We start from the raw sequence: 24,526 nt of genomic DNA, 5'->3' as shown, positions 1-24,526 counted from the left end.
TGATGAGGTTTTATCTGCATAAGATAATAGCAGCAGCCCCTCAGTCATACCGATCGAATGTGACTAAAAGGTGTCATCCATTAATCTTGGTAAAATGATAAGAATTTCCATATCACAAACATAACTCAGCAGTACAGGGCCCCGAACTGCGGACATAGATCCGTGCGATGGACTCTCTTTGCTACTAGTATTGTGCCATCTCGTCCAATGGAAGGTTTTCACAAACAAGTCTTTCCTGCAATGACAGTTAAAGCGATAATCACTGTGAATAGCGATTATCGGTAAAACTCGACACTGGGAGACATTATGACTATTTAACTAAAGAAATGTCCACAACCAAATTTTCCACAACACCCAGTATTTCAAATTAAAAAGTAATTTAAGTGCATCGCCCCCTCATGTACCCTACTGCGTGTTATGTGCTAAAAAGAAATACCTGAAATAGCAAAAATTAGGACTAAATGACCCTGTGCAGGAGTGGAGTGGTGGTGCAATTCTCAAGACCGGCTGGAAACAAATTAGTATTATGGGATATTGCCAGAACTTGGGAAAGGATGCTCAAAGCATATTTGCAGTGATCCACTTGGGTCATCCCAATCGTGAGACCTACCGACCCTCTCGGTGGTGGAGATGAGTGTGTGCACCAACTTTCCCAATGAACCTGATATCTCACCATTTTCAGAAGAGAAGGTGACAACAGCTGACTGAATCTCTGGAATCCTCTCCACGTGGAAGTCGATGTCCTCATTCTTCTCACTGATATTCTCCACCAGGAGGTTTAACATCTCAGGAGTGCAGCTGTCCTGGACGTTCTCAATCAGAACCTGAGAGGATGGGGGGTCCTGTGTCACCTCATCGTCTTCTCCGGTAGGTTTCTCTGGTAAAGCATTGTGACAAATACCAACATGTTAAGCCTGTTAAATTTCAGGTCCTGGTCTATATTGTTACCAGCTAAAACTTTCTACAAACATTGGATAATGGCCAGCCATGCACACATGACCCTAATGTGAGACAATAGTTCTAAGAAAAGAGCTTTCTACGAATATGAAAGTTGGCATTCTTACATATTTGTGCCTATGGGTGCAGGTAAGCACTGAAGGTGCTGGCCTGTTAACGGGCAATCTATAGCAGTGTTGCTCACTCTTTTTTTCAGTCAAGGCACCCTTTCAAAATATGCACAACCTTGAGTCACCCCTTTCCAAAAAAAGTAAATAACTACATTTATATTTTTACGTATCAACATCCATACATGTAGGACACTCAGGCTCGGTTCACACTGGGGCGGCACGACTCTGTACTACTTTGGGGGCGACTTGTGCATTCCCGTGCACCACGACTTCGGAGTGACTTGCAGGGACTTCACATAATGGAAGTCTATGCAAGTCGCTCCGAGGTCGCCCCGAAGTAGTACAGGACCCTTTTTCTAAGTCGGAGCAACTTGTGTCGCTCCTATTAGAACGGGTCCTGTAGCAGTCAATGGAGCGCGACTTGTCAGGCTGACAAGTCGCGCTAGTGTGAATCGAGTCTCAATGTTAGGGGTGATTTATTCTTCCAAAGCAAATACACCTTTGCACATTGGTACTGAATAGTATTGCAATGTTTCTCTCCCTCACTCAGCTATTGTTACCCCAGTGCTGATGTAAAAGGGCAGGAGAAGGGCAAACAGCTACCAAATGTAGGAGGATTCCTAGCCGCATTGCTGGATATGGGTCTGCCAGGGTTACCGCCTGCAACAACAACACATTTAAGCATGTTTTCCAAGTGTGAGCACGGAGACAATGACCAGTCCAGTATCTTTGGGTTTTTGTATTTATTGAGAACTTGGATGGGAGAAGGGAATGAGTGGGATACTCCTTTGGCTCAACTATGCACAAATTGCTAGGGACAACTGAAAAATGCTGAGTGGCACTGACTTGACACTGGCTAAATGCTGGTCAACGCCGGTTGACGCTGGTTAATGCTGGCTTGCTGCCTGTTAACTCCAAACTGACTTTGGACTGCTTTCTTGAATAAAGAAGTCCTCTTTGAGCTCCCTGAATCACTCCTTGCTGAGGTAGCTACTTGTACTTCTGCTGCACTGCTGAACACTTCAGTGCCCACACCGGCACCCCCTTTCACTCACTTATCTTCAGGGCTTAGACTCTGGCACTTTCTTTCTAAGCCTTCCTTTACTGGTTAGCTGGCTCCCGGATCCCTCTGACCTTCTGGAGTGGTTCCCCTCTCCTAGGCAGACGCCTGGGCAGTTTCGAGTACTCACAATACTGTTTTTCCTGGAAACTTCTGCCCAGCAGCTCCACAGCACACTGGATCCAGGGCCGGCCTTAGGTGTTCAGGCGCCCTGTGCAAGCTAATCCTTTGGCGCCCCCCCCCCCCGCACATTTTCTTGCACCGTATTTGCACTTTGACTTTTCTTTTTTATGATCACTAATAACTTACCCCCCCTTACATTAGAGACCACCCCTTACATCAGAGACCCCCTACAGAGCCCACCCCCCCTTACATCAGAGACCCCCCACAGAGCCCACCCCCCTTACATCAGAGACCCTCACAGAGCCCCCCCCCCCTTACATCAGAGACCCTCACAGAGCCCCCCTTACATCAAAAACCCTCACAGAGGCCCCCCTTACATCAGAGACCCTCACAGAGCCCCCCTTACATCAGAGACCCCCCAAACAAAGCCCCCTTACATCAGAGACCCCCCCACACAGAGCCCCCCCTTACATCAGAGACCCCCACACAGAGCCCCCTTACATTAGAGACCCCCACAGAGCCCTCCCTTACATCAGAAACCCCCACACAAAGCCCCCCTTACATCTGAGACCCCCCGACACAGAGGCCCCCTTACATCAGAGACCCCCACATCAGAGAGCCCACCTTACATCAGAGACCCTCTACACAAAGCCCCCCTTACATCAGAGAACCCCCCACACAGAGCCCCCCTTACATCAGAGACCCCCACACAGAGCCCCCCTTACATCAGAGATCCCCCACACACAGAGCCCCCCCTTACATCAGAGACCCCCACACAGAGCCCCCCTTACATCAGAGAGCCCCCCACATCAGAGCCCCCCTTACATCAGAGACTCTCCACACAGAGTCCCCCTTACATCAGAGACCCCCCCACACAGAGCCCCCCTTACATCAGAGACCCTCCCACACAGAGCCCCGCCTTACATCAGAGATTCCCCCACACAGAGCCCTCCTTACATCAGTGACCCCCCTTACATCAGAGCCCTCCTTACATCAGTGAGCCCCCCCTTACATTTTTTGCAGCAGAGAGACCTTACTTACCTCACTGTCTGCAGCTTTTCTTTTTTTCTTTAAACTTTCCGCCCACACATCCCCGTGGAGTGTTGGCGGGGCAGGCCCAGGAGGAGAAGGGATGGGAGAAGGAGGAGGAGGAGAAGGGGCGCGAGGAGGAGGAACTGACGATCTCTCCTCTGGCGTCCCTGCAGAGAAGAGGAGGGATCTGTCAGCGGCGGCGGATCAGAGGCTGAGCTGTGTGAGATACATAGCTCAGTGCTGCAGCTAGGAGACCGAGGCACAGCCGCACAGCGGGAGGTAAGCGGTGGCCGCCGCCTGTGTTAACCCTGTCCAGGCCACAGTCGCCGCTTACCTCCCACTGTGTGACCTGATCATCTGCGAGCTGTGATGGCCGCACGGCACCCCTGTTGCCCATGGCACCCTGTGCGGCTGCACAGCTTGCACACCCCAAAAGGCCGGCCCTGACTGGATCCCTCTCTGCAGCTCAGCTCAACCTTCGTCCTCTATGTGAAGTTGGGTAGGCTGGAGGTCCTTGTGTTTGCGGAAGAACTGGAAGGATGTTTGTTACCTCACATTCACCATTTCTTCAGGATCAGACAACCACCTAGCACTGTATGGGGCATTTAGGAGGACCTCAGGAGACTCAGATCTGAGCACTGCTGGCCCTCATTACTTCCAGCCAATTTACAGTGTCTTTGCTCTCCACTGATAAACGAAAAACAAGCCCAATGTTGCTGGTCCCTGAAATTCACACACTCTAGTAGGACATACAGGATGTATGTGAGATGTCATGAGAGAGTCAGATCATCACCATCTGACCACTGCTTAACCACTTGACCCCTGGAAGATTTAACCCCCTTCATGACCAGGCCATTTTTTGCGATACGGCACTCCGTTACTTTAACTGACAATTGCGTGGTCATGAAACGCTGTACTGTTTGCATTGGCAGAGCTCTCTAGCCTCTCTTCCCGACGATCAGTGGGTGCCGGCGGACATCTATTGGCTGGCACCCGCTGATTGGCTTCTGCTGTCGCAAATCACAGCACAAGTGGCGCGCGCCCTACCAGGAAGTGCAGAATCTCATATAAATACGTGATTCTGCACAGAACGGCCACCCTGTAGCAGTAAATCTGCTATGGAGCAGATGTTAAATGGTTAAGCTAATTTATCACTGCTTCAACCCTCGCTTATCTAAATGACTCAACTTATCCACTGTCCAAACCTGGGGAAAAGATATTCCTTCAGTTGAAGTGGTGGATGAGATTCTACAGGGCTACAATAAAACCTGCTCTATAGCTACTGTAGCTCAGAAGTCTGGCAAGAGACACAATTCAAGATCATGCTGTCGGGGTTATTGGGGGTTGATTAAAATAATAATAGGTAAAAAGAAAAATGATTTTAAAAGCCATGTATATTTCATATTATGCATATAAGAGATTCTGAACAGGATGGCGTCCATCTTGTTTTTAAGGTGAAACAAAGTTCATATATACTTGTTAAACAAAATGTCTCGTACAAGCTTACAAGAGAGCATAGAATTTCAACAATAGGGTCCTATACTTTCAGCAGACATTTCTATTTTCTTTTGTCATAAATAGGATTTCTTTTGACATCTCGATCAGATAAAACTTAGTCAGTCTGACGCTATGTTAAGGGGGGATATCTCAGTCTGTCTATAAGTATAGAACAATGGACAATACCCCAGTATATTCTAGCAGACATTTAAAGATGAACCATATAAGTTTTTATAGAAAACATCATCATATGTAAGATGTATATTAACGATAATACATTGTATTCTTATTAATATAGAAGTGTGAACTTGATACTTATATAATATTAGATATATAATATATATATATATATAAGTATACTTTTCTATGATGTGTAAGGACTTGTGCGTCTTAAAAACAAATTACTTCATGTTAAGGCATGTGGTAGGAGTGTTTATATAAGGATTGCTTTGGACTGGTTTAGTGCTCAAGGTGTCGTAAATATTCCCAAACCTAGACTATGTCTGACAGCCCTATGTCACAATCCAAATAAGTAATTGCTTTTCACTAGCCGACAGGTCAATAGGTCATCAGATAACAAATTGTTTTAATTATATTAAATACAAAATCTAATGAACGGTACAATACTGCCCTCTGGAGACGAAATACCAGGTGCAGTCTTGAGATAATTTGAGATATTCCAATATAAAAATATTATATTGTGTTAAATAATATAATTATTGAAATGGCATTACTTGCCAAGATGAATAATGGAAATACAGGTGGACATTTATGTATGTACTGGGAGTCTGGAGAAAGTTTTATGTTGTGTTATATGATTAATCTCACATATAGAGAAATCATCCTTAATTTTATTAGACCAAATATGGGGTTAATTATAAAAAGGGGTGTGTCTCTGACCTCATCAGTTTAGGTATAGAATATCCCGACCAATAGGGATAATGTTTCATCCCTCTGGGTTTTACTTATGGTAATTTTTATAGCTCTTTGTTCTTACCATATAAAAGACCAACCCAGATGAGAGATGACACACATCACTTTACACTACTGACAACACACCTCACACTTACACCACACACGCTATTACATTTTTCGAAAGACTCATCCAGACATACTCCCTGGTCCATCATTCATCTGAAACTTGAAGGGAATCCACCATCTTAAGAAAGGCATCCATCTTAGGACTCTGGTAACGATTTGAAGCTAGCACCATCTTAAGTGTGGTAATTATGCCTTGCTATGTTATTTGATTTTATTCAACAATTGTTTATTCTTTCCTTATATGTTATATATTGCATATTTAAGGGTAATGAGATTACAATCCCAGCCGTATAAGCCATAGTATATTTTTCTCTAAAAAGCTGATTTTTGTTTTTATACATTTTTATTAATATCAGATTAAATGCATTATTTGCAATTTTAAGTCTTCCGTTTTGCATGGCTTATTCTCATTTCATCTGCAGTGGAATGACTTTGGCTATGTGATTACGCAGACCATTGTAGTCTGTTTATATAGAATATTAATTTATGGCTTATACTATACCTGGGAAGAAATGGTAATCTTACTTTAATCTTGCTTTCGTTTTACTTTCGTTTTACTTTCACTTTGTTTTACTTTCACTTTCATTATTGAGCTAAACATCACATTGCATTGATTATTTGAAGTTAGTATTTTTTTTTTGTAGAGTTATCTTTTTGTGTCACTTCTTGTTTGATCATATATTGTGTTTGCATGTCTTGAGAATAAATATTTTTATATATATTCCACGCTGTAGACTGTACTCACTAAGATTGGTATATGCTTTTGAAAAGAAATTAATCAATTAAAAAGAATTCACGACATTGATTTATGGCAATAGGTGAAGACTCTCCTTTTTCACAGATCTTTGCTTATTAACCATAAATAAATACACTGCTATATTCAGAGAGCAGTATAAATATTCTGACATAAGTACGAGCGCAAGATATTTATTATTAAATATTCTTACAATGCACAGAGCATATATTCCATTTGTGTCCTTAAAGACATCTGCTCAAGGAGACCTCTGCTTTCTGTGCCCTGCCTCTCGCCCAATGCTCTTCCATCGCTTCTGGGTGTGTCAACCCATCTCTGCATTTAGGGACCAAGTCTCCACATTCATCCATGCAATACTGAGCATGCCATCCCAAAGGATCCGCTTCTCTCACTTTTTGGCAGGGACACCTGTCTCACATAGCCAAAAGGGACATACGCCTCAATCCCCCAGTGCCCACCAGTGCCACCTACCAGTGCCTATCAGTACTGCTAATCAGTGCCCACCAGTTCCACCTATCAGTGCCCATTAGTGCCACCTATCAGTGCCCACCAGTGCTGCCTATCAGTGCCCATCAGTGCCACCTAATCAGTGCCCATCAGTGCTATCAGTGCCCATGAGTGCCACCTATTAGTGCGCACCAGTGCTGCTTATCAGTACCAATCAGTGCAGCCTCATCAGCGCACATTAATGAAGGAGAAAAATTACCTGTTTGGAAAATTTTATAACAAACTATAAAAACAGTTGTTATGGGTTTTTTTTTCAAAATGTTCCAACTTTTTTTGCTTGTTTAGCAAAAAATAAAAAACCCCAGCAGTGATTAAATAACATTCAAAGTGTGACAGTGTTGAAAGCTTCTGGTGAGTGGGGTCTCAGAGAGGATCGGGACACCCTTGCACTGATTGTGTTTTGGAGCACTACAGCAACTTTTGATAGCAGCACTTCAAGCACTTTTATTAGGTATTGTTATATATTTGAGAGTTGCACTATTAGTGTAATTTTGCAAGCGCTGTCCTTTGTTACTTATCTATACCTGAGTTTTTATTTAGTGAACAGCAGCTGCAATCATTTTACTTTAAAATTTCCATCACTCATTATTCACTTTTTAGCGCGGGTTTTTATTATCTAGAATTTTTCTTAGTTTATGTCAGTACATTTTGTAAATAAGTAATTTTTCTCCTTCACTGATGTGCGCTGATGAGGCGGCACTAATGGGCACTGATAGACTGCACTGATGAGGTGGCACTTATGGGCACTGATGAGGCAGCACTGAAGGGCACTGATTTGGCGGCACTGAGGAGGCTCTAATATGCTGCACTGATAGGTGGCACTGATGGGCACTGATAGGGGGCAGTGGTGGGCAGCACTGATGGGCACTGATGGGAAGGACTAATGGGCAGCACAGATGAACAAAAGACGTCTGAAGACGTCTAGCCAATGACGAAACGTGTTAGGTGGAACGCACGTCGTGACGTCGCTTGAACTCGGTGGAACGCAAGCCGGAAGTACCGCTTTCCACACCGTAGCTCGCACTAGTGACGGCGTTTTATTCAATTCTTTCTTGTTTTAGTCAGTTTTATTTACATTTGGACCCTGTAATGGCTATTGTGTAATAAATATATTTGTTGAAAAACGGTACTGCACTATCTGGACCTTCCCTTTCTTTCATACATTCCTGACTGGAGGTTTATGACAGGAGGAGCGTTGCTGTAGGAAAAGGTGCCTATCTGAAGGGAACGTATCCTGGCCCTGGGGGTCCCCAAAGCTCTAATGGTCTTAGCGTTGTAAGGCACATAGGACCCATATGATCCGGTGAGTGTGAAATTCTTCTATCTTGTCACGGTGTAGCATAAGGAGTGACACCAGGGATAGAGTGGGGTACCTATCACGGAGCACCAAGCACTATTCACTGTGCACTTTATTTTGAACTTTTACCACTAAGAAGTCACATTATAATAATTTTCTATGCACATGAACTTTAAGGAATTTTTATGAAAGTATTTATATACCTCATGCACTGTATATGAACTAGTCTATTTTATATTTTTTATATTTATATTTACTAATTTCTGTATTTATATGTGAATTGTATCAATTTAATATACCACTTGCAATAGACGGGGTTTTATGTGCACTTTAATACGTTTGAATTTTTAACAGTGTTAGAACTGTTTTTCCTTATTATTTATTTAACCACTTAAGCCCCGGAAGATTTTACCCCCTTCCTGACCAGGGGGTTTTTTGCGATTTTTTACTGCGTGGCTTTAACGGACAATTGCGCGGTCGTGCGACGCTGTACCTAAACGAATTTCGCGTCCTTTTTTTCCCACAAACAGAGATTTCTTTTGGTGGTATTTGATCACCTGTGCGATTTTTTGATCATGCTCTATAGACAAAAAAAGAGCGTAATTTTTGCAAAAATAACAATATTTTTCACATTTTTTTATATGAAATTCCCCCAAAAAATAATGTAAAAATCAAAATTTTTTAACATTTTCGGCCAATTTGTTTTATGCTACATATGTTTGGTAAAAAAAATCGCAAAAAGCGTATTTTGATTGGTTTGCGCAAAAGTTATCGCGTTTACTAACAAAGGGAAAATTTTTTGTCATTTTTGGTGTTTTTTTTTTTAACGAGTAATGGCGGCGATCTGCGATTTTTTTTGCGGTACTGAGACATTGCGGCGGACAGATCGGACCCTTGACTGACATTTTTGACACTTTTGGGGTTACCAGTGACATTACTGCAGTAATCAGTGCTATATATATGCACTGTTACTGCAAAAATGACACTGGCAGGGAAGGGGTTAACTGTATTGGACAGGGAGGGGTTAAGTGTGTCCTAGGGGCGTGTTTCTAACTGAAGTGGGACAATGCTATTGGTGTAAAAACAAAGATCAACGGTTCTACATAGTAGAACCGTCTGATCTGCATTTTTACACAGGGAGAATGACAGGCGGCTTGTTTACATAAGCCGCTCTGCCTTTCTCCCGCTGTATCGGCGATCGTAGTGTGACCGGCGGACATCGGGTCCGCCGGTCACACGACCAGCACTCCTTCCTGAACGAGCTGAGGCGGGCGCGCGCTATTGGCTCTAATAGCAGTGACAGGCGAGCGACGTAGATCTACGTCACTCTGCCTGGCCTGGGCTGACTGCCGCAGTAAATATACTGTGCGCAGTCGGCAACCGGTTAAGCAAGCGCTATAGGTAATCCTATATAAACAGATTACTTTACACTTGAGCACTCGCACTTCACTATAGCAGCTGCAAACCACATTTATTTATTTCTTTATTTGATTAATTTATTTACAAACTATAGGTTTCTCCATTTTGGCGCGGGAATATACTTAGTATATTGTATTATTATTGTATATATTCATTCGCTATTGTCACACAACTGGGCGGGCTCAGGGTGCAGTGCTCTGCGCCCCAAGCCCACCTTTTTTGAAGCCTATATGAGCCTCAGGCTCTTATCAGGTGCTTCAGAAAAAAAACCCCATTGGAATCCATGCGTCTGGCGCCCTGCATGTAGATTAGGGGGCCAGATGCATGGATTGGGATAGGGGGGGCGGTGCCCCTGCTCCCCCAATGGACGGGCTGGCACTGCTGTAAGGTAACAGTAAGGTTCCATGGAAGGTATGGAGAAGCCAGGAACATAGGCAGGAGCTTTGTGCATTTTGCCTACATGGCCTGGGATTATATAAAGAAGAACTTGGGCTGTATTTATATGGGGAACCCAAAGATTAACAGCTGTGACAAGAGCCCATATGTCCAATTTTTGTGTTTTTTTTAATTGATTTCAAAGTTCTTGCAGTATTTGTATCCTTGGCCTGCATTTGTGAAATCTCTCTAACAAATGACCTGTAATGGACAACTTCCTGTTTGGGGTGACACCGCTTCTCTGACTTTCACTTTCCCTTGGACCCATTTTCCTGAAGTCTAGCTGAGGCGAGAGGTCTGATCACGATGAGGCCTCTCCTGAGAAAATAAAGCAGCAAGTGGAGCTATAGACTTTCCTCTGCACCCCAATAATCACCAAACTGTTCTGGAAATATGAGATGATCTGATTGGTTGCTCTGGGAACAATATACATGAAAAATTTCACTTTATTACAGTGTCACCTATTGATGTCCATTACCTTCTTCTCCTGGACTCTCATGTACTTTATGGCCCTACAAAGTGGGGAAAACACAGAATGTTATTGTCAGGGTGGATGGCTACAATAGTGATTATAAGTGTCATAGAAGAAATAGAAATGCAGACATTCAGAAACAAAGTTACATTCAGAAACTTCTCTAACCGCTACATAGCAGATCGAGGCGGTCACTCAGGATTTGTTTTTTTTTTCCTTTGTTTTTTTGTTTATAAATCTGTTTAATAAAGTCTATGTCACATGTGTCAAACACAAGCCCACCAGCACCAGGCCATTTCATGTGGCCCTCACACCCCTCCTACAGCTGCAGCACCCCCTTTGTCTACAGCCCAACTTTGTCTCAGCAGCAGAAAGGAGGACAGAACTCCTCCGCCAGATCCTGCACTTCTCCATTCAGCCACAGAGAGGCTTGCCTTTGCCCCCTGTCTTAGCCAGCAGAGAGGAGGACAGAACTCCTACAAATCCTGTGCCTCTCTGTGCAACCACAGTACCTGTCATCTCCGCCTCCCATGGCCTCAGCTGGTGAGGCGGCACTGATGGGCACTGATAGGCTGCACTGATGAGGTGGCACTTATGGGCACTGATGAGGAGGCACGGATGAGGAGGCACTAATATGTTGCACTGATGGGCACTGATAGGTGGCACTGATGGGCACTGATAGGCAGCATTTGACATCGATAGGGGGCAGTGGTGGGCAGCACAGTTGAAAGGGCACTGATGGACACTGACTGGCATTACTAATGCGCACTGATTGGGGTCACTGATGGGCACTGATTGGTGTCACTTGCAGAAGTGCAGACCCTGCACTTTCTGCCTCCCAGCCCCACCCCACCCCACCCCTAGTTTCTTTCCAGCAGCAGCACATGACTCTTGACTTCTGATAGTGGGGGGGGGTACTCTGGAAATTTAGTCTTACAGATATAACAGGGCCTTTTAGGGCATCCATAATGCACATGCGGCCCAATATTAAATTTAGTTTGACACCCCTGGTCTATGGAAATCAAGGCACCCTTTAAATATCAGCACGATCTCCAGGCACCCCATTCTAAAATGTAAAAAGATGAACATATTGCAGCAACATCCACACATGTGGAATATCCAACCTTAGGGGTGATTTATTCTTACAAAGCAATTGTTGCACACCGGTACAGACTAGTATTCCAGTGTTTTTCTTCTCCCTCAGTTTCTCTCTGTCATTCAGTTAACATTACCCCAGCGCTGAAAGAAGAGGCAAAGGGGGAGGCAAACAAGGACATCCTTAGGCGCCCGATGTCACCCTTATTAACCTATAGGTTGTTAGGAAGCCAGCAACTGGCCTGTGCAGTACTCAAAGTTCTAATGGTGCACAACAAAAAGGTATAGTTAGTGGGTGGAGTATAGTTAGTAAGCGGGATATAGTAACTGGGTAGGGTATACAGTAGTTAGTGCGTGGATTATAGTTAGTGGGTGGGGTATAGTTAGTGGGTGCAGTATAGTTAGTGGGTGGAGTATAGTTAGTGGGTGGAGTATAGTTAGTGGGTGGAGTATAGTTAGTGGGTGGAGTATAGTTAGTTGGTGGAGTATAGTTAGTGGTTGGGGTAAAGTTGGTTAGTGGGGTATAATAATTGAGCGGGGTATAGTTAGTGGGTGGAATTTAGTTAGTGGGAGGAGGAATATAGCTAGTGGGACGAGTATAGTTAGTGGGTGGAGTATAGTTAGTGGGTGGAGTATAGTTAGTGGGTGGGGTATAGTTAGTGGGTGGAGTATAGTTAGTGGGTGGGGTATAGTTAGTGGGTGGGGTATAGTTAGTGGGTGGGGTATAGTTAGTGGGTGGAGTATAGTTAGTGGGTGGGGTACAGTTGGTTAGTGGGGTAGAATAATTGAGCGGGGTATAGTTAGTGGGTGGAATATAGTTAGTGGGTGGAGTATAATAATTGAGCGGGCTATATTTAGTGGGTGGTGTATAGTTAGTGGGTGGAGTATAGTTAGTGGGTGGGGTATAGTTAGTGGATGGAGTATAGTTAGTGGGTGAATATTGTGATTGGCCGGGGTCATTATTAGCATAGTTGATATAATATAATTTGGGGATCTGGCCCACACTGTTCAATCCCCAAAATTTTCATCTATCAGTCACTTACCGCTAGGACCTCCGGTGCGGGGGGAGGAGTCTTTGCGTCCTCCGAGGGGGCGGAGCTCTGTGTACTTTGTGAGTTTCCTTCCTCCAGTAATTGGACAATCAGCTGTAATGTCGTCCCATTTGGTAATTTCAGCTGATGGTTCCTCCTCTGCAGAACCCGATCCCGTGCTGTGATAGGAGGAGACAAGAAGGAAAAGAAAGTATGATGTAAAACACGCACCGAAATCCGTACTCCAGGAACACCGACACCTTCTATCATCCCAGGAACACCGACACCTTCTATCATCCCAGGAACACCGACACCTTCTATCATCCCAGGAGCCCCACACCTTCTATCATCCCAGGAACACCGACACCTTCTATCATCCCAGGAACACCGACACCTTCTATCATCCCAGGAGCCCCGACACCTTCTATCATCCCAGGAACACCGACACCTTCTATCATCCCAGGAACACCGACCCCTTCTATCATCCCAGGAACACCGACACCTTCTATCATCCCAGGAACACCGACATCTTCTATCATCCCAGGAACACCGACACCTTCTATCATCCCAGGAACACCGACCCCTTCTATCATCCCAGGAACACCGACACCTTCTATCATCCCAGGAACACCGACATCTTCTATCATCCCAGGAACACCGACACCTTCTATCATCCCAGGAACACCGACACCTTCTATCATCCCAGGAACACCGACACCTTCTATCATCCCAGGAGCCCGACACCTTCTATCATCCCAGGAGCCCCGACACCTTCTATCATCCCAGGAGCCCCGACACCTTCTATCATCCCAGGAACACCGACACCTTCTATCATCCCAGGAACACCGACACCTTCTATCATCCCAGGAACACCGACACCTTCTATCATCCCAGGAGCCCGACACCTTCTATCATCCCAGGAGCCCCGACACCTTCTATCATCCCAGGAGCCCCGACACCTTCTATCATCCCAGGAACACCGACACCTTCTATCATCCCAGGAACACCGACACCTTCTATCATCCCAGGAGCCCGACACCTTCTATCATCCCAGGAACACCGACACCTTCTATCATCCCAGGAACACCGACACCTTCTATCATCCCAGGAGCACCGACACCTTCTATCATCCCAGGAACACCGACACCTTCTATGATCCCAGGAACACCGACACCTTCTATCATCCCAGGAACACCGACACCTTCTATCATCCCAGGAGCACCGACACCTTCTATCATCCCAGGAACACCGACACCTTCTATCATCCCAGGAACACCGACACCTTCTATCATCCCAGGAGCCCGACACCTTCTATCATCCCAGGAACACCGACATCTTCTATCATCCCAGGAACACCGACACCTTCTATCATCCCAGGAACACCGACCCCTTCTATCATCCCAGGAACACCGACACCTTCTATCATCCCAGGAGCCCGACACCTTCTATCATCCCAGGAACCCCGACACCTTCTATCATCCCAGGAACCCCGACACCTTCTATCATCCCAGGAGCCCGACACCTTCTATCATCCCAGGAACCCCGACACCTTCTATCATCCCAGGAACACCGACACCTTCTATCATCCCTCCAATGGAAACATTTTCACAATGATAAAAGGTTTTTTTTTCCATCAACAAAATTCCAGTAAAATTAAACGACTTCTCCCTTCTCTCTGATCTTTGACATCCATTCATATCTCTTCATCTTTACAATCCATTTATGGCCTAACGAGACCGGCAAGAGAAGAGTGAAGCCGTTTCCTGTTACTGGAATTGTGTTGAATACACCGGGACCCGGCGAGGTTAGAAAGCGACCATAATAATAAAAGTGTGGGGTGTGTACAGCTTTAGGCCTCTTTCACATTTGTGCAACTTGTCCTGTGACAAAGTCCTACTCAATGATTTCCAATGAGTTCCATTCATATCTGTGCGACTTCAAGCCGCAGCAACTTCAAAGCATTCCCTGCACTGCTTTGGTCCAACTTTGATGCGACTTGAGGTCCATGGACCCCAATATTACACAGCATTGCTTCAAGTTGCGGCAAAGTCGTGCGACTTTCAGGTCATACAAAGTGTGAATGGGGCCCTAATCATTTCTCAATAAAGTGGAATTATCTCAGGGAGATGAAGAGTCAGATCTTCACTTTATGGTTATATTCATGGAGGATCCCGCAGGAGTGATGGCGGCCATTGCTCCCAACTGTCCCTGATTTGGAACAAAGTCCCTCTTTCCTCATTGGTCCCTCATTTTGGTCTGATCTCTATAGTTGTATATAAAATGCACTTTTTATCTTTCAAAAAGTGTTTCCCAGTGCTAAACCTTTCATCCAAATTCTAAATTGCTGCATTTGTCATTTTTAAAAGCCGATATAAAAGAATTGTAGTGGTTAAAAAAAAAAAAAAAAACACTTGTGGGTTTAACTAATCATCTTTTTTCTATAATTCTCCCTTAAGGGGGCGTGACAGGGGGGCGTGTCCTATGCCTCCATACTTTTTCTAATAGGTGTCCCTTGTTCCCATCTTAAAAAGTTGGGAGGGGGGTGAGTGCGGCCGTCATTTGTTCTCGCAATGCTGGAGAAGAATTGGGAGGATAGGGATGATCCAACGGTTCGGGTCGACCATTGGTTCGGCCCGAACATTGGCTGTTCGAAATTCGGCCGAATGCCGAAATTTTTGCGGTAAAAGTTCGGAATTCGGCCACCAGAACCGCCCAAAATGCAATGGGATAGGAACTGGGCTTTAAAAGCCCGTGATTGGCCCAGAAACATCAGTAAAAACGATTGGAGTGACTAGGGGGTCCAGAGGCCAATCAGGAGTGAACACGCCCCCCATACGCCCCCCAGTATATAACATAGCCCCTCCAAAACTCTAGCACTGTAATAGAGAGGCTGTGGAAGAGAGTGGAAGCAGTTCTGTTACTCCTGCTGCTCCAGTGTCATTTTGCAATTATTAGTGTGAGGAAAGGGATATGCAGTGTAGTTAGGGTACTATATACCACTATAGTTAGATTCAATAATCTAGTTTTTGTAGGGATAGTTTTAAGTGTCAGGGTGACAGTAGTGTAGTTTAGGGTGAACTGACTCTGCTATACTAGGGTGACCGAACTCTTCCATGTCAGGGTGACCGTAATGTAGTGATATACTGTATATATACATATATATATATATATATATATATATATATATATATATATAGAATCAAAAAACACAATTTTGAAGCCCTAAAACCCAATAAATGCCCATGACATCTGAACTTCTGTATAGGGGTATATATATATATATATATACAGACACTAAATCCAAAGAAATCTCTTTTTTTTCTTTCAATAATTTTTTCAATAATTGGCTCTCTATCAAAAACGACAATTTTTAAGAACTTTTTTTTGTGTGATTAATAGTCCCCGGGGCATGACCCAGAACCCTAGGCACTTTTTAGGGGCATTTATTGGGTTTTAGGGCTTCAAAATGGTGTTTTTTGATTCCAGAAGTTCGGGTCCCATTGATTTCAATGGGGTTCTGGAATCCAAACTGAACTTTTGGGAAATTCGGGTGTTCTGGTCGAACCAAACTTTTCAAAAGTTCGATCATCCCTACACAGAAAGTTGTATCCCTATGACAGGAAGTGCCTCAACGAGAACCTTCATGGCGGGATCCCCAGGGATGGTTTTAATGAAAGCTGCAGAACTAATCTGTATCTGAACACCACAAACCAAAAACACTCTTTCATTCATTTTTACTATTCAAAGCAAACTCCCCCATCCATTCATGTCTCCATCCATCCATGTCTCCATCCATGAATCAATAGATCAATCCATCCATCCATGTCTTCATCCATCCACCCATCCATGTCTCCATCCATCCATCCATGCCTCCATTCATCCATCCATCCATGTCTTCATCCATTCATCCATCAATCCATCCACCCATCCATGTGTGTCTCCATTCATCCATGTCTCCCTCCATCCATCCATGCCTCCATTCATCCATCCATGTCTTTATCCATCCATCCACCCATCCATGTATGTCTCCATCCATCCATGTCTCCATCCATCCATGTTTCCATCCATCCATCCATCCATTCATGTCTCCATCAATCCATGTTTCCATCCATCCATGTCTCCATTCATCCATCCATCCATGTATTCATCCATTCATCCATGTCTCCATCCATTCATGTCTCCATCCATCCATGTTTCCATCCATTTATTCACATCTTCATCCATCCATCCATCTATCCATCCATGTCTCCATTCATCAATCTATCCATGTCTCTATCCATCCATCCTTGTCTTAATTCATTCATCCATCCATGTCTCCATCCATCCATCCCTATCTCCATCCATCTATCCATGTCTCCATCCATTCATCCATGTCTCCATCCATTCATGTCTCCATCCATGAATCAATCAATCCATCCATCCATCTATGTCCCATCCATCCATCCATGCCTCCATTCATCCATCCATCCATGTCTTCATTCATTCATCCATCAATCCATCCACCCATCCATGTGTATCTCCATTCATCCTTGTCTCCCTCCATTCATCCATCCATGCCTCCATCCATCCATCCATGTCTTTATCCATCCATCCACCCATCCATGTATGTCTCCATTCATCCATGTCTCCATCCATCCATGTTTCCATCCATCCATTCATGTTTCCATCCATCCATCCATGTCTCCATCCATCCATGTTTCCATCCATCCATGTCTCCATTCATCCATCCATCCATGTATCCATCCATTCATCCACGTCTCCATCCATTCATGTCTCCATCCATTCATGTCTCCATCCATCCATGTTTCCATCCATTTATTCACATCTTCATCCATCCATCCATCTATCCACCCATGTCTCCATTCATCAATCTATCCATGTCTCTATCCATCCATCCTTGTCTTAATTCATCCATCCATCCATCCATCCATGTCTCCATCCATCCCTATCTCCATCCATCCATTCATCTATGTCTCCATCCATTCATCAATGTCTCCACCCATTCATGTCTCCATCCATCCATGTTTCCATCCATTTATTCACATCTTCATCCATCCATCTAACCATCCACGTCTTCATCCATCCATCCCTCCATCCATCCATGTCTCCATCCATCCATCCATGTCTCCATCCATCCATCCATGTTTCCATCTATCCATCCATCCATCCTCCATCCATCTATCTATCCATCCGTGTCTCCATCCATCCTCCATCTATCTATCCATCCATGTCTCCATCCATCCTTGTTTCAATGCTTTATTTTGCTGAGAAATCACTTTGAAAAACACCCCCTAGGATCTCTGACCGCAGCCACCTTGAGTAAGGGCAGATGGTTCATGTAGCATTTACTTCCTGGAATTCATCTGCCTTTATCTCAGGCATGCAGGCAGGAGGGTGTGTTTAGCTGAGAAAGCCCCTCCTCCCATGAAGATTACTGGGATAATTTTGGCCTAAGCATAGAAACTGGGAAGACGGGAAAGAAATGTAAAAAATAAAAAAAGTTTAAAACAAGTAAATCTGAATCTCCCTTCCTGTCTATTTACTAACACTATCAGCACAAGGATCAGAAATAATCAGTGTTGTTTGAGAGAGCGAAGTTCTGCTGAGTGAAAACAATGTTGTAATGACATTACCCACTTCACCTCCGGAAGATTTACCCCCCTTCATAAATTTCAATCTGGTAGGGTGGCAACGCTGCGACAGACAATTCATGTGCCCTCCGCACTCTGCACCTTCTACTGTATGAGAGCTCCCCAAACAACTGACAGCCAACCACACCGCCCCAAATATTGTCCAATGAATAAACCATAACCACATATCCAAACCTGACAGTCACTTCCCAACTCACTATGACCACCTGAACCTCCGCCACAGACCAGTGTTGCCAATTGTCAGTATTTTTACTGTAAATGCCAGTGACAGGAAAAGTTTGCCAGTAAAAAATATGGCTGTGACCATCCGAGTGCCTTCTACAGTGTGTTCAGGCAGAGACAGCGGGGGGGGCAGTTCTGGCGGAGGCGGTGCATAAAGCGTATTGAATGATGTCATAGTGCAAGGGAGGCGAGCAGAGTGGTCATAGCCTAGTGTGTGGGTCTGCAGGATGGGAGCAAGGCAAGCCGGGAGCGGGACTGTTAGTGCTCAGTGTCATTACTCACTGCCTCCTCCTTGTAGTGTATGAGGATCCCCTCCAGTCCTCAGTACTTACCTGCCTCCTCCTTGTAGTGTATGAGGATCCCCCTCCAGTCCTCAGTGCTTACTTGCCTCCTCCTTGTAGTGTATGAGGATCCCCTCCAGTCCTCAGTACTTACCTTCCTCCTCCTTGTAGTGTATGAGGATCTCCCTCCAGTCCTCAGTACTTACCTGCCTCCTCCTTGTAGTGTATGAGGATCCCCTCCATTCCTCAGTACTTACCTGCCTCCTCCTTGTAGTGTATGAGGATCCCCCTCCAGTCCTCAGTGCTTACCTGCCTCCTCCTTGTAGTGTATGAGGATCCCCCTCCAGTCCTCAATACTTACCTGTCTCCTCCTTGTAGTGTATGAGGATCCCCCTCCAGTCCTCAGTACTTACCTGCCTCCTCCTTGTAGTGTATGAGGATCCCCCTCCAGTCCTCAGTACTTACCTGTCTCCTCCTTGTAGTGTATGAGGATCCCCTCCATTCCTCAGTACTTACCTGCCTCCTCCTTGTAGTGTATGAGGATCCCCCTCCAGTCCTCAGTGCTTACCTGCCTCCTCCTTGTAGTGTATGAGGATCCCCTCCAGTCCTCAGTACTTACCTGCCTCCTCCTTGTAGTGTATGAGGATCCCCTCCATTCCTCAGTACTTACCTGCCTCCTCCTTGTAGTGTATGAGGATCCCCCTCCAGTCCTCAGTGCTTACCTGCCTCCTCCTTGTAGTGTATGAGGATCCCCTCCAGTCCTCAGTACTTACCTGCCCCCTCCTTGTAGTGTATGAGGATCCCCCTCCAGTCCTCAATACTTACCTGTCTCCTCCTTGTAGTGTATGAGGATCTCCCTCCAGTCCTCAGTACTTACCTGTCTCCTCCTTGTAGTGTATGAGGATCCCCTCCAGTCCTCAGTACTTACCTGCCCCCTCCTTGTAGTGTATGAGGATCCCCCTCCAGTCCTCAATACTTACCTGTCTCCTCCTTGTAGTGTATGAGGATCTCCCTCCAGTCCTCAGTACTTACCTGCCTCCTCCTTGTAGTGTATGAGGATCCCCTCCAGTCCTCAGTACTTACCTTCCTCCTCCTTGTAGTGTATGAGGATCTCCCTCCAGTCCTCAGTGCTTACTTGCCTCCTCCTTGTAGTGTATGAGGATCCCCTCCAGTCCTCAGTACTTACCTTCCTCCTCCTTGTAGTGTATGAGGATCTCCCTCCAGTCCTCAGTACTTACCTGCCTCCTCCTTGTAGTGTATGAGGATCCCCCTCCAGTCCTCAGTACTTACCTGCCTCCTCCTTGTAGTGTATGAGGATCCCCCTCCAGTCCTCAATACTTACCTGTCTCCTCCTTGTAGTGTATGAGGATCCCCCTCCAGTCCTCAGTACTTACCTGCCTCCTCCTTGTAGTGTATGAGGATCCCCTCCAGTCCTCAGTACTTACCTGCCTCCTCCTTGTAGTGTATGAGGATCCCCTCCAGTCCTCAATACTTACCTGCCTCCTCCTTGTAGTGTATGAGGATCCCCCTCCAGTCCTCAGTGCTTACCTGCCTCCTCCTTGTAGTGTATGAGGATCCCCTCCAGTCCTCAGTACTTACCTGCCTCCTCCTTGTAGTGTATGAGGATCTCCCTCCAGTCCTCAGTACTTACCTGCCTCCTCCTTGTAGTGTATGAGGATCCCCCTCCAGTCCTCAGTACTTACCTGCCTCCTCCTTGTAGTGTATGAGGATCCCCTCCAGTCCTCAGTACTTACCTGCATCCTCCTTGTAGTGTATGAGGATCTCCTCCAGTCCTCAGTACTTACCTGCCTCCTCCTTGTAGTGTATGAGGATCTCCCTCCAGTCCTCAGTACTTACCTGCATCCTCCTTGTAGTGTATGAGGATCTCCTCCAGTCCTCAGTACTTCCCTGCCTCCTCCTTGTAGTGTATGAGGATCCCCTCCAGTCCTCAGTACTTACCTGCATCCTCCTTGTAGTGTATGAGGATCTCCTCCAGTCCTCAGTACTTCCCTGCCTCCTCCTTGTAGTGTATGAGGATCCCCTCCAGTCCTCAGTACTTACCTGCATCCTCATTGTAGTGTATGAGCATCCCCTCCAGTCCTCAGTACTTACCTGCCTCCTCCTTGTAGTGTATGAAGATCCCTCTCCAGTCCTCAGTACTTACCTGCATCCTCCTTGTAGTGTATGAGGATCCCCTCCAGTCCTCAGTACTTACCTGCCTCCTCCTTGTAGTGTATGAGGATCTCCTCCAGTCCTCAGTACTTACCTGCCTCCTCCTTGTAGTGTATGAGGATCCCCCTCCAGTCCTCAGTACTTACCTGCCTCCTCCTTGTAGTGTATGAGGATCCCCCTCCAGTCCTCAGTACTTACCTGCCTCCTCCTTGTAGTGTATGAGGATCCCCCTCCAGTCCTCAGTACCTACCTGCCTCCTCCTTGTAGTGTATGAGGATCCCCCTCCAGTCCTCAGTACTTACCTGCCTCCTCCTTGTAGTGTATGAGGATCCCCCTCCAGTCCTCAGTACTTACCTGCCTCCTCCTTGTAGTGTATGAGGATCCCCCTCCAGTCCTCAGTACTTACCTGCCTCCTCCTTGTAGTGCAGGGGTGGGGAACCTACGTCCCGGGGGCCGTATGCGGCCCTCAAAGTCATTTAGTCCGGCCCCCCCCGTGCAGCTGAGTCTGTGTCTCTCAGCTGATCTGTCAGAACGGAGCCAATGCTTCCTGTATAGTTCCGGCTCTGTTGTAACAGTCTGAGTGAGTCACAGGTGGAGTGATATCAAATGCACTCCGCCTGTGACGAATACAGGAAATATCGCCTCTTCCTCCAGCGTGGCGCCGCTGCTAGCCAGCATTTCCCGCCAGCAGCACACACAGCAGTACCAGCCAGAGCCATCAGTACCAGCCAGAACCAGCAGTACCAGCCAAAGCCAGCAGTACTCACAGCAGTACCAGCCAAAGCCAGCAGTACTCACAGCAGTACCAGCCAGAGCCAGCAGTACCAGCCAGAGCCAGCAATACCAGCCAGAGCCAGCAGTACCAGCCACAACCAGCAATACCAGCCACAACCAGCAGTACTCACAGCAGTACCAGCCAGAGCCAGCAGTACTCACAGCAGTATAAGCCAGAGCCAGCAGTACCAGCCAGAACCAGCAGTACCCACAGAGGTACCAGCCAGAGTCAACTGTACCCACAGCAGGACCAGCAGTACCCACAGCAGTACCAGCCAGAGCCAGTAGTACCCACAGCAGTACCAGCCAGCAGTACCCACAGCAATACCAGCCAGCAGTACCCACAGCAGTACCAGCCAGCAGTACTAGCCAGCAGTACCAGCCTGAGCCAGCAGTACCAGCCAGCAGTACCCACAGCACAGTACCAGCCATCAGTACCAGCCTGAGCCAGCAGTACCCAAGGCAGTACCAGCCAGCAGTACCTACAGCACATTACCAGCCTGAATCAGCAATACCCACAGCAGTACCAGCCTGAGCCAGCACAGTACAAGCCAGCAGTACCAGCCTGAGCCTGCAGTACCCACAGCACCCACAGCAGTACCAGCCAGTTGTACCCACAAGCAGTAACCACCGGCAAGTTAATTAAATGTTTGACCAAATATAGCAGGCACATTTTTTTAAGTTGATAATTTTGTACGGCCCCCAAATGATTTTATAAATACCTAAATGGCCCTTCCCAGAAAAAAGGTTCCCCACCCCTGTTGTAGTGTATGAGGATCCCCCTCCAATCCTCAGTACCTACCTGCCTCCTCCTTGTAGTGTATGAGGATCCCCCTCCAGTCCTCAGTACTTACCTGCCTCCTCCTTGTAGGGTATGAGGATCCCCTCCAGTCCTCAGTACTTACCTGCCTCCTCCTTGTAGTGTATGAGGATCCCCTCCATTCCTCAGTACTTACCTGCCTCCTCCTTGTAGTGTATGAGGATCCACTCCAGTCCTCAGTACTTACCTGCCTCCTCCTTGTAGTGTATGAGGATCCCCTCCAGTCCTCAGTACTTACCTGCCTCCTCCTTGTAGTGTATGAGGATCCCCTCCAGTCCTCAGTACTTACCTGCCTCCTCCTTGTAGTGTTCATGTAGTATATGAGAATCTCCCCCAGTACATACCTGCCTCTTACTTATAGTATATAAGCACCCGTTAAACCCCCCCCCCCACACACCAGTACCCACCTGTCTCCTCCTTGTAGTATATGAGGATGAACCCCCGGGTGCAGTCGGTGTCTCGGATCTCACACTCTCCTCCGCCTGATTTGCTTTTACTCCCGAAATGCAGCTGTAATTTATTCTTCAGGGATTTCAGCTTTTCTGGCCCCTGATCCCAGTGTAGGGCCACAGGGTGCTGATAGTTGCTGTCTCCCATCCTGGAGGGAAATGGGAGAGGCGGTGGTGTGAATGTTGATGTCTTCTTAGAATGTGAAAGCATTTGTGCAGAATTTAGTTTCAGTTTTGGAGGTCATGTGACTTATTATAACCACAAATTATAAATGCTGAAGATACGAGGAGATGGATTGTGTTCTGCTGTACCTGGAGATTGCAGGAGATTATTTACTTTGTATCCGTATCATGATCATCCATACTGTACATATAAAGTATCTCACAAAAGTAAGTACACCCCTCACATTTTTTAAAATATTTCATTCTATCTTTTCATGTGACAACACTGAAGAAATGACGCTTTGCTACAATGTAAAGTAGTGAGTGTACAGCTTGTATAACAGTGTAAATTTACTGTCCCCTCAAAATAACTCAACACACAGCCATTAATGTCTAAACCACTGGCAACAAAAGTGAGTACACCCTTAAGTGACAATGTCCAAATTGGGCCCAAAGTGTCAATATTTTGTGTGGCCACCATTATTCTCCAACACTGCCTTAACCCTCTTGGGCATGGAGTTCACCAGAGCTTCACAGGTTGTCACTGGAGTCCTCTTCCCCTCCTCCATGATGACATCACAGAGCTGGTGGATGTTAGAGACCTTGCGCTCCTCCACCTTCTGTTTGAGGATGCCCCACAGATGCTCAATAGGGTTTAGGTCTGGAGACATGCTTGACCAGTCCATCACCTTTACCCTCAGCTTCTTCTGGCTGAGGAAAGGAGGTTCTCACTCAAGATTTGATGGTACATGGTTCTGTCCAACGTCCCTTTGATGCAGTGAAGTTGTCATGCCCCTTTAGCAGAAAAACACCCCCAAAGCATAATGTTTCCACCTCCATGTTTGATGGTGGGGATGGTGTTCTTGGGGTCATAGGCAGCATTCCTCCTCCTCCTCCAAACACGGCGAGTTGAGTTAATGCCTAAGAGCTCAATTTTGGACTCATCCAACCACAACACTTTCACCCAGTTCTCCTCTGAATCATTCAGATGTTCATTAGCAAACTTCAGACGGGCTGTACATGTGATTTCCTGAGCAGGGGGACCTTGCGGGCGCTGCAGGATTTCAGTCCTTCACAGCGTAGTGTGTTACCAATTGTTTACTTGGTGACGATGGTCCTAGTTGCCTTGAGATCATTGACAAGATTCTTCTGTGTAGTTTTGGGC

At 46.1% G+C, this 24,526-nt stretch overlaps 1 protein-coding gene across 1 annotated transcript in view; it reads right to left on the bottom strand.

The window, feature by feature from the left end:
• Nucleotides 1-23,353, bottom strand: part of LOC309557593 (protein mono-ADP-ribosyltransferase PARP14-like) — a 254,593-nt gene extending 231,240 nt beyond the window's left edge. Inside the window, exons 1-4 of the mRNA XM_082260388.1 lie at nt 23,158-23,353; nt 12,843-13,009; nt 10,711-10,744; nt 674-877 (exon numbers count right to left, since the gene is read on the bottom strand). Coding sequence (XP_082116514.1) covers nt 674-877; nt 10,711-10,744; nt 12,843-13,009; nt 23,158-23,347 — 595 coding nt within the window. The 5' untranslated portion in view covers nt 23,348-23,353. The remainder of the gene's footprint in view (nt 1-673; nt 878-10,710; nt 10,745-12,842; nt 13,010-23,157) is intronic.
• Nucleotides 23,354-24,526: the final 1,173 nt, after the last annotated feature.

This window comes from Pelophylax lessonae (assembly GCF_965119305.1).
Source record: "Pelophylax lessonae genome assembly, chromosome: 6".
NCBI lineage: Eukaryota > Metazoa > Chordata > Amphibia > Anura > Ranidae > Pelophylax > Pelophylax lessonae.
This window is presented reverse-complemented; position numbering and strand designations above follow the sequence as displayed.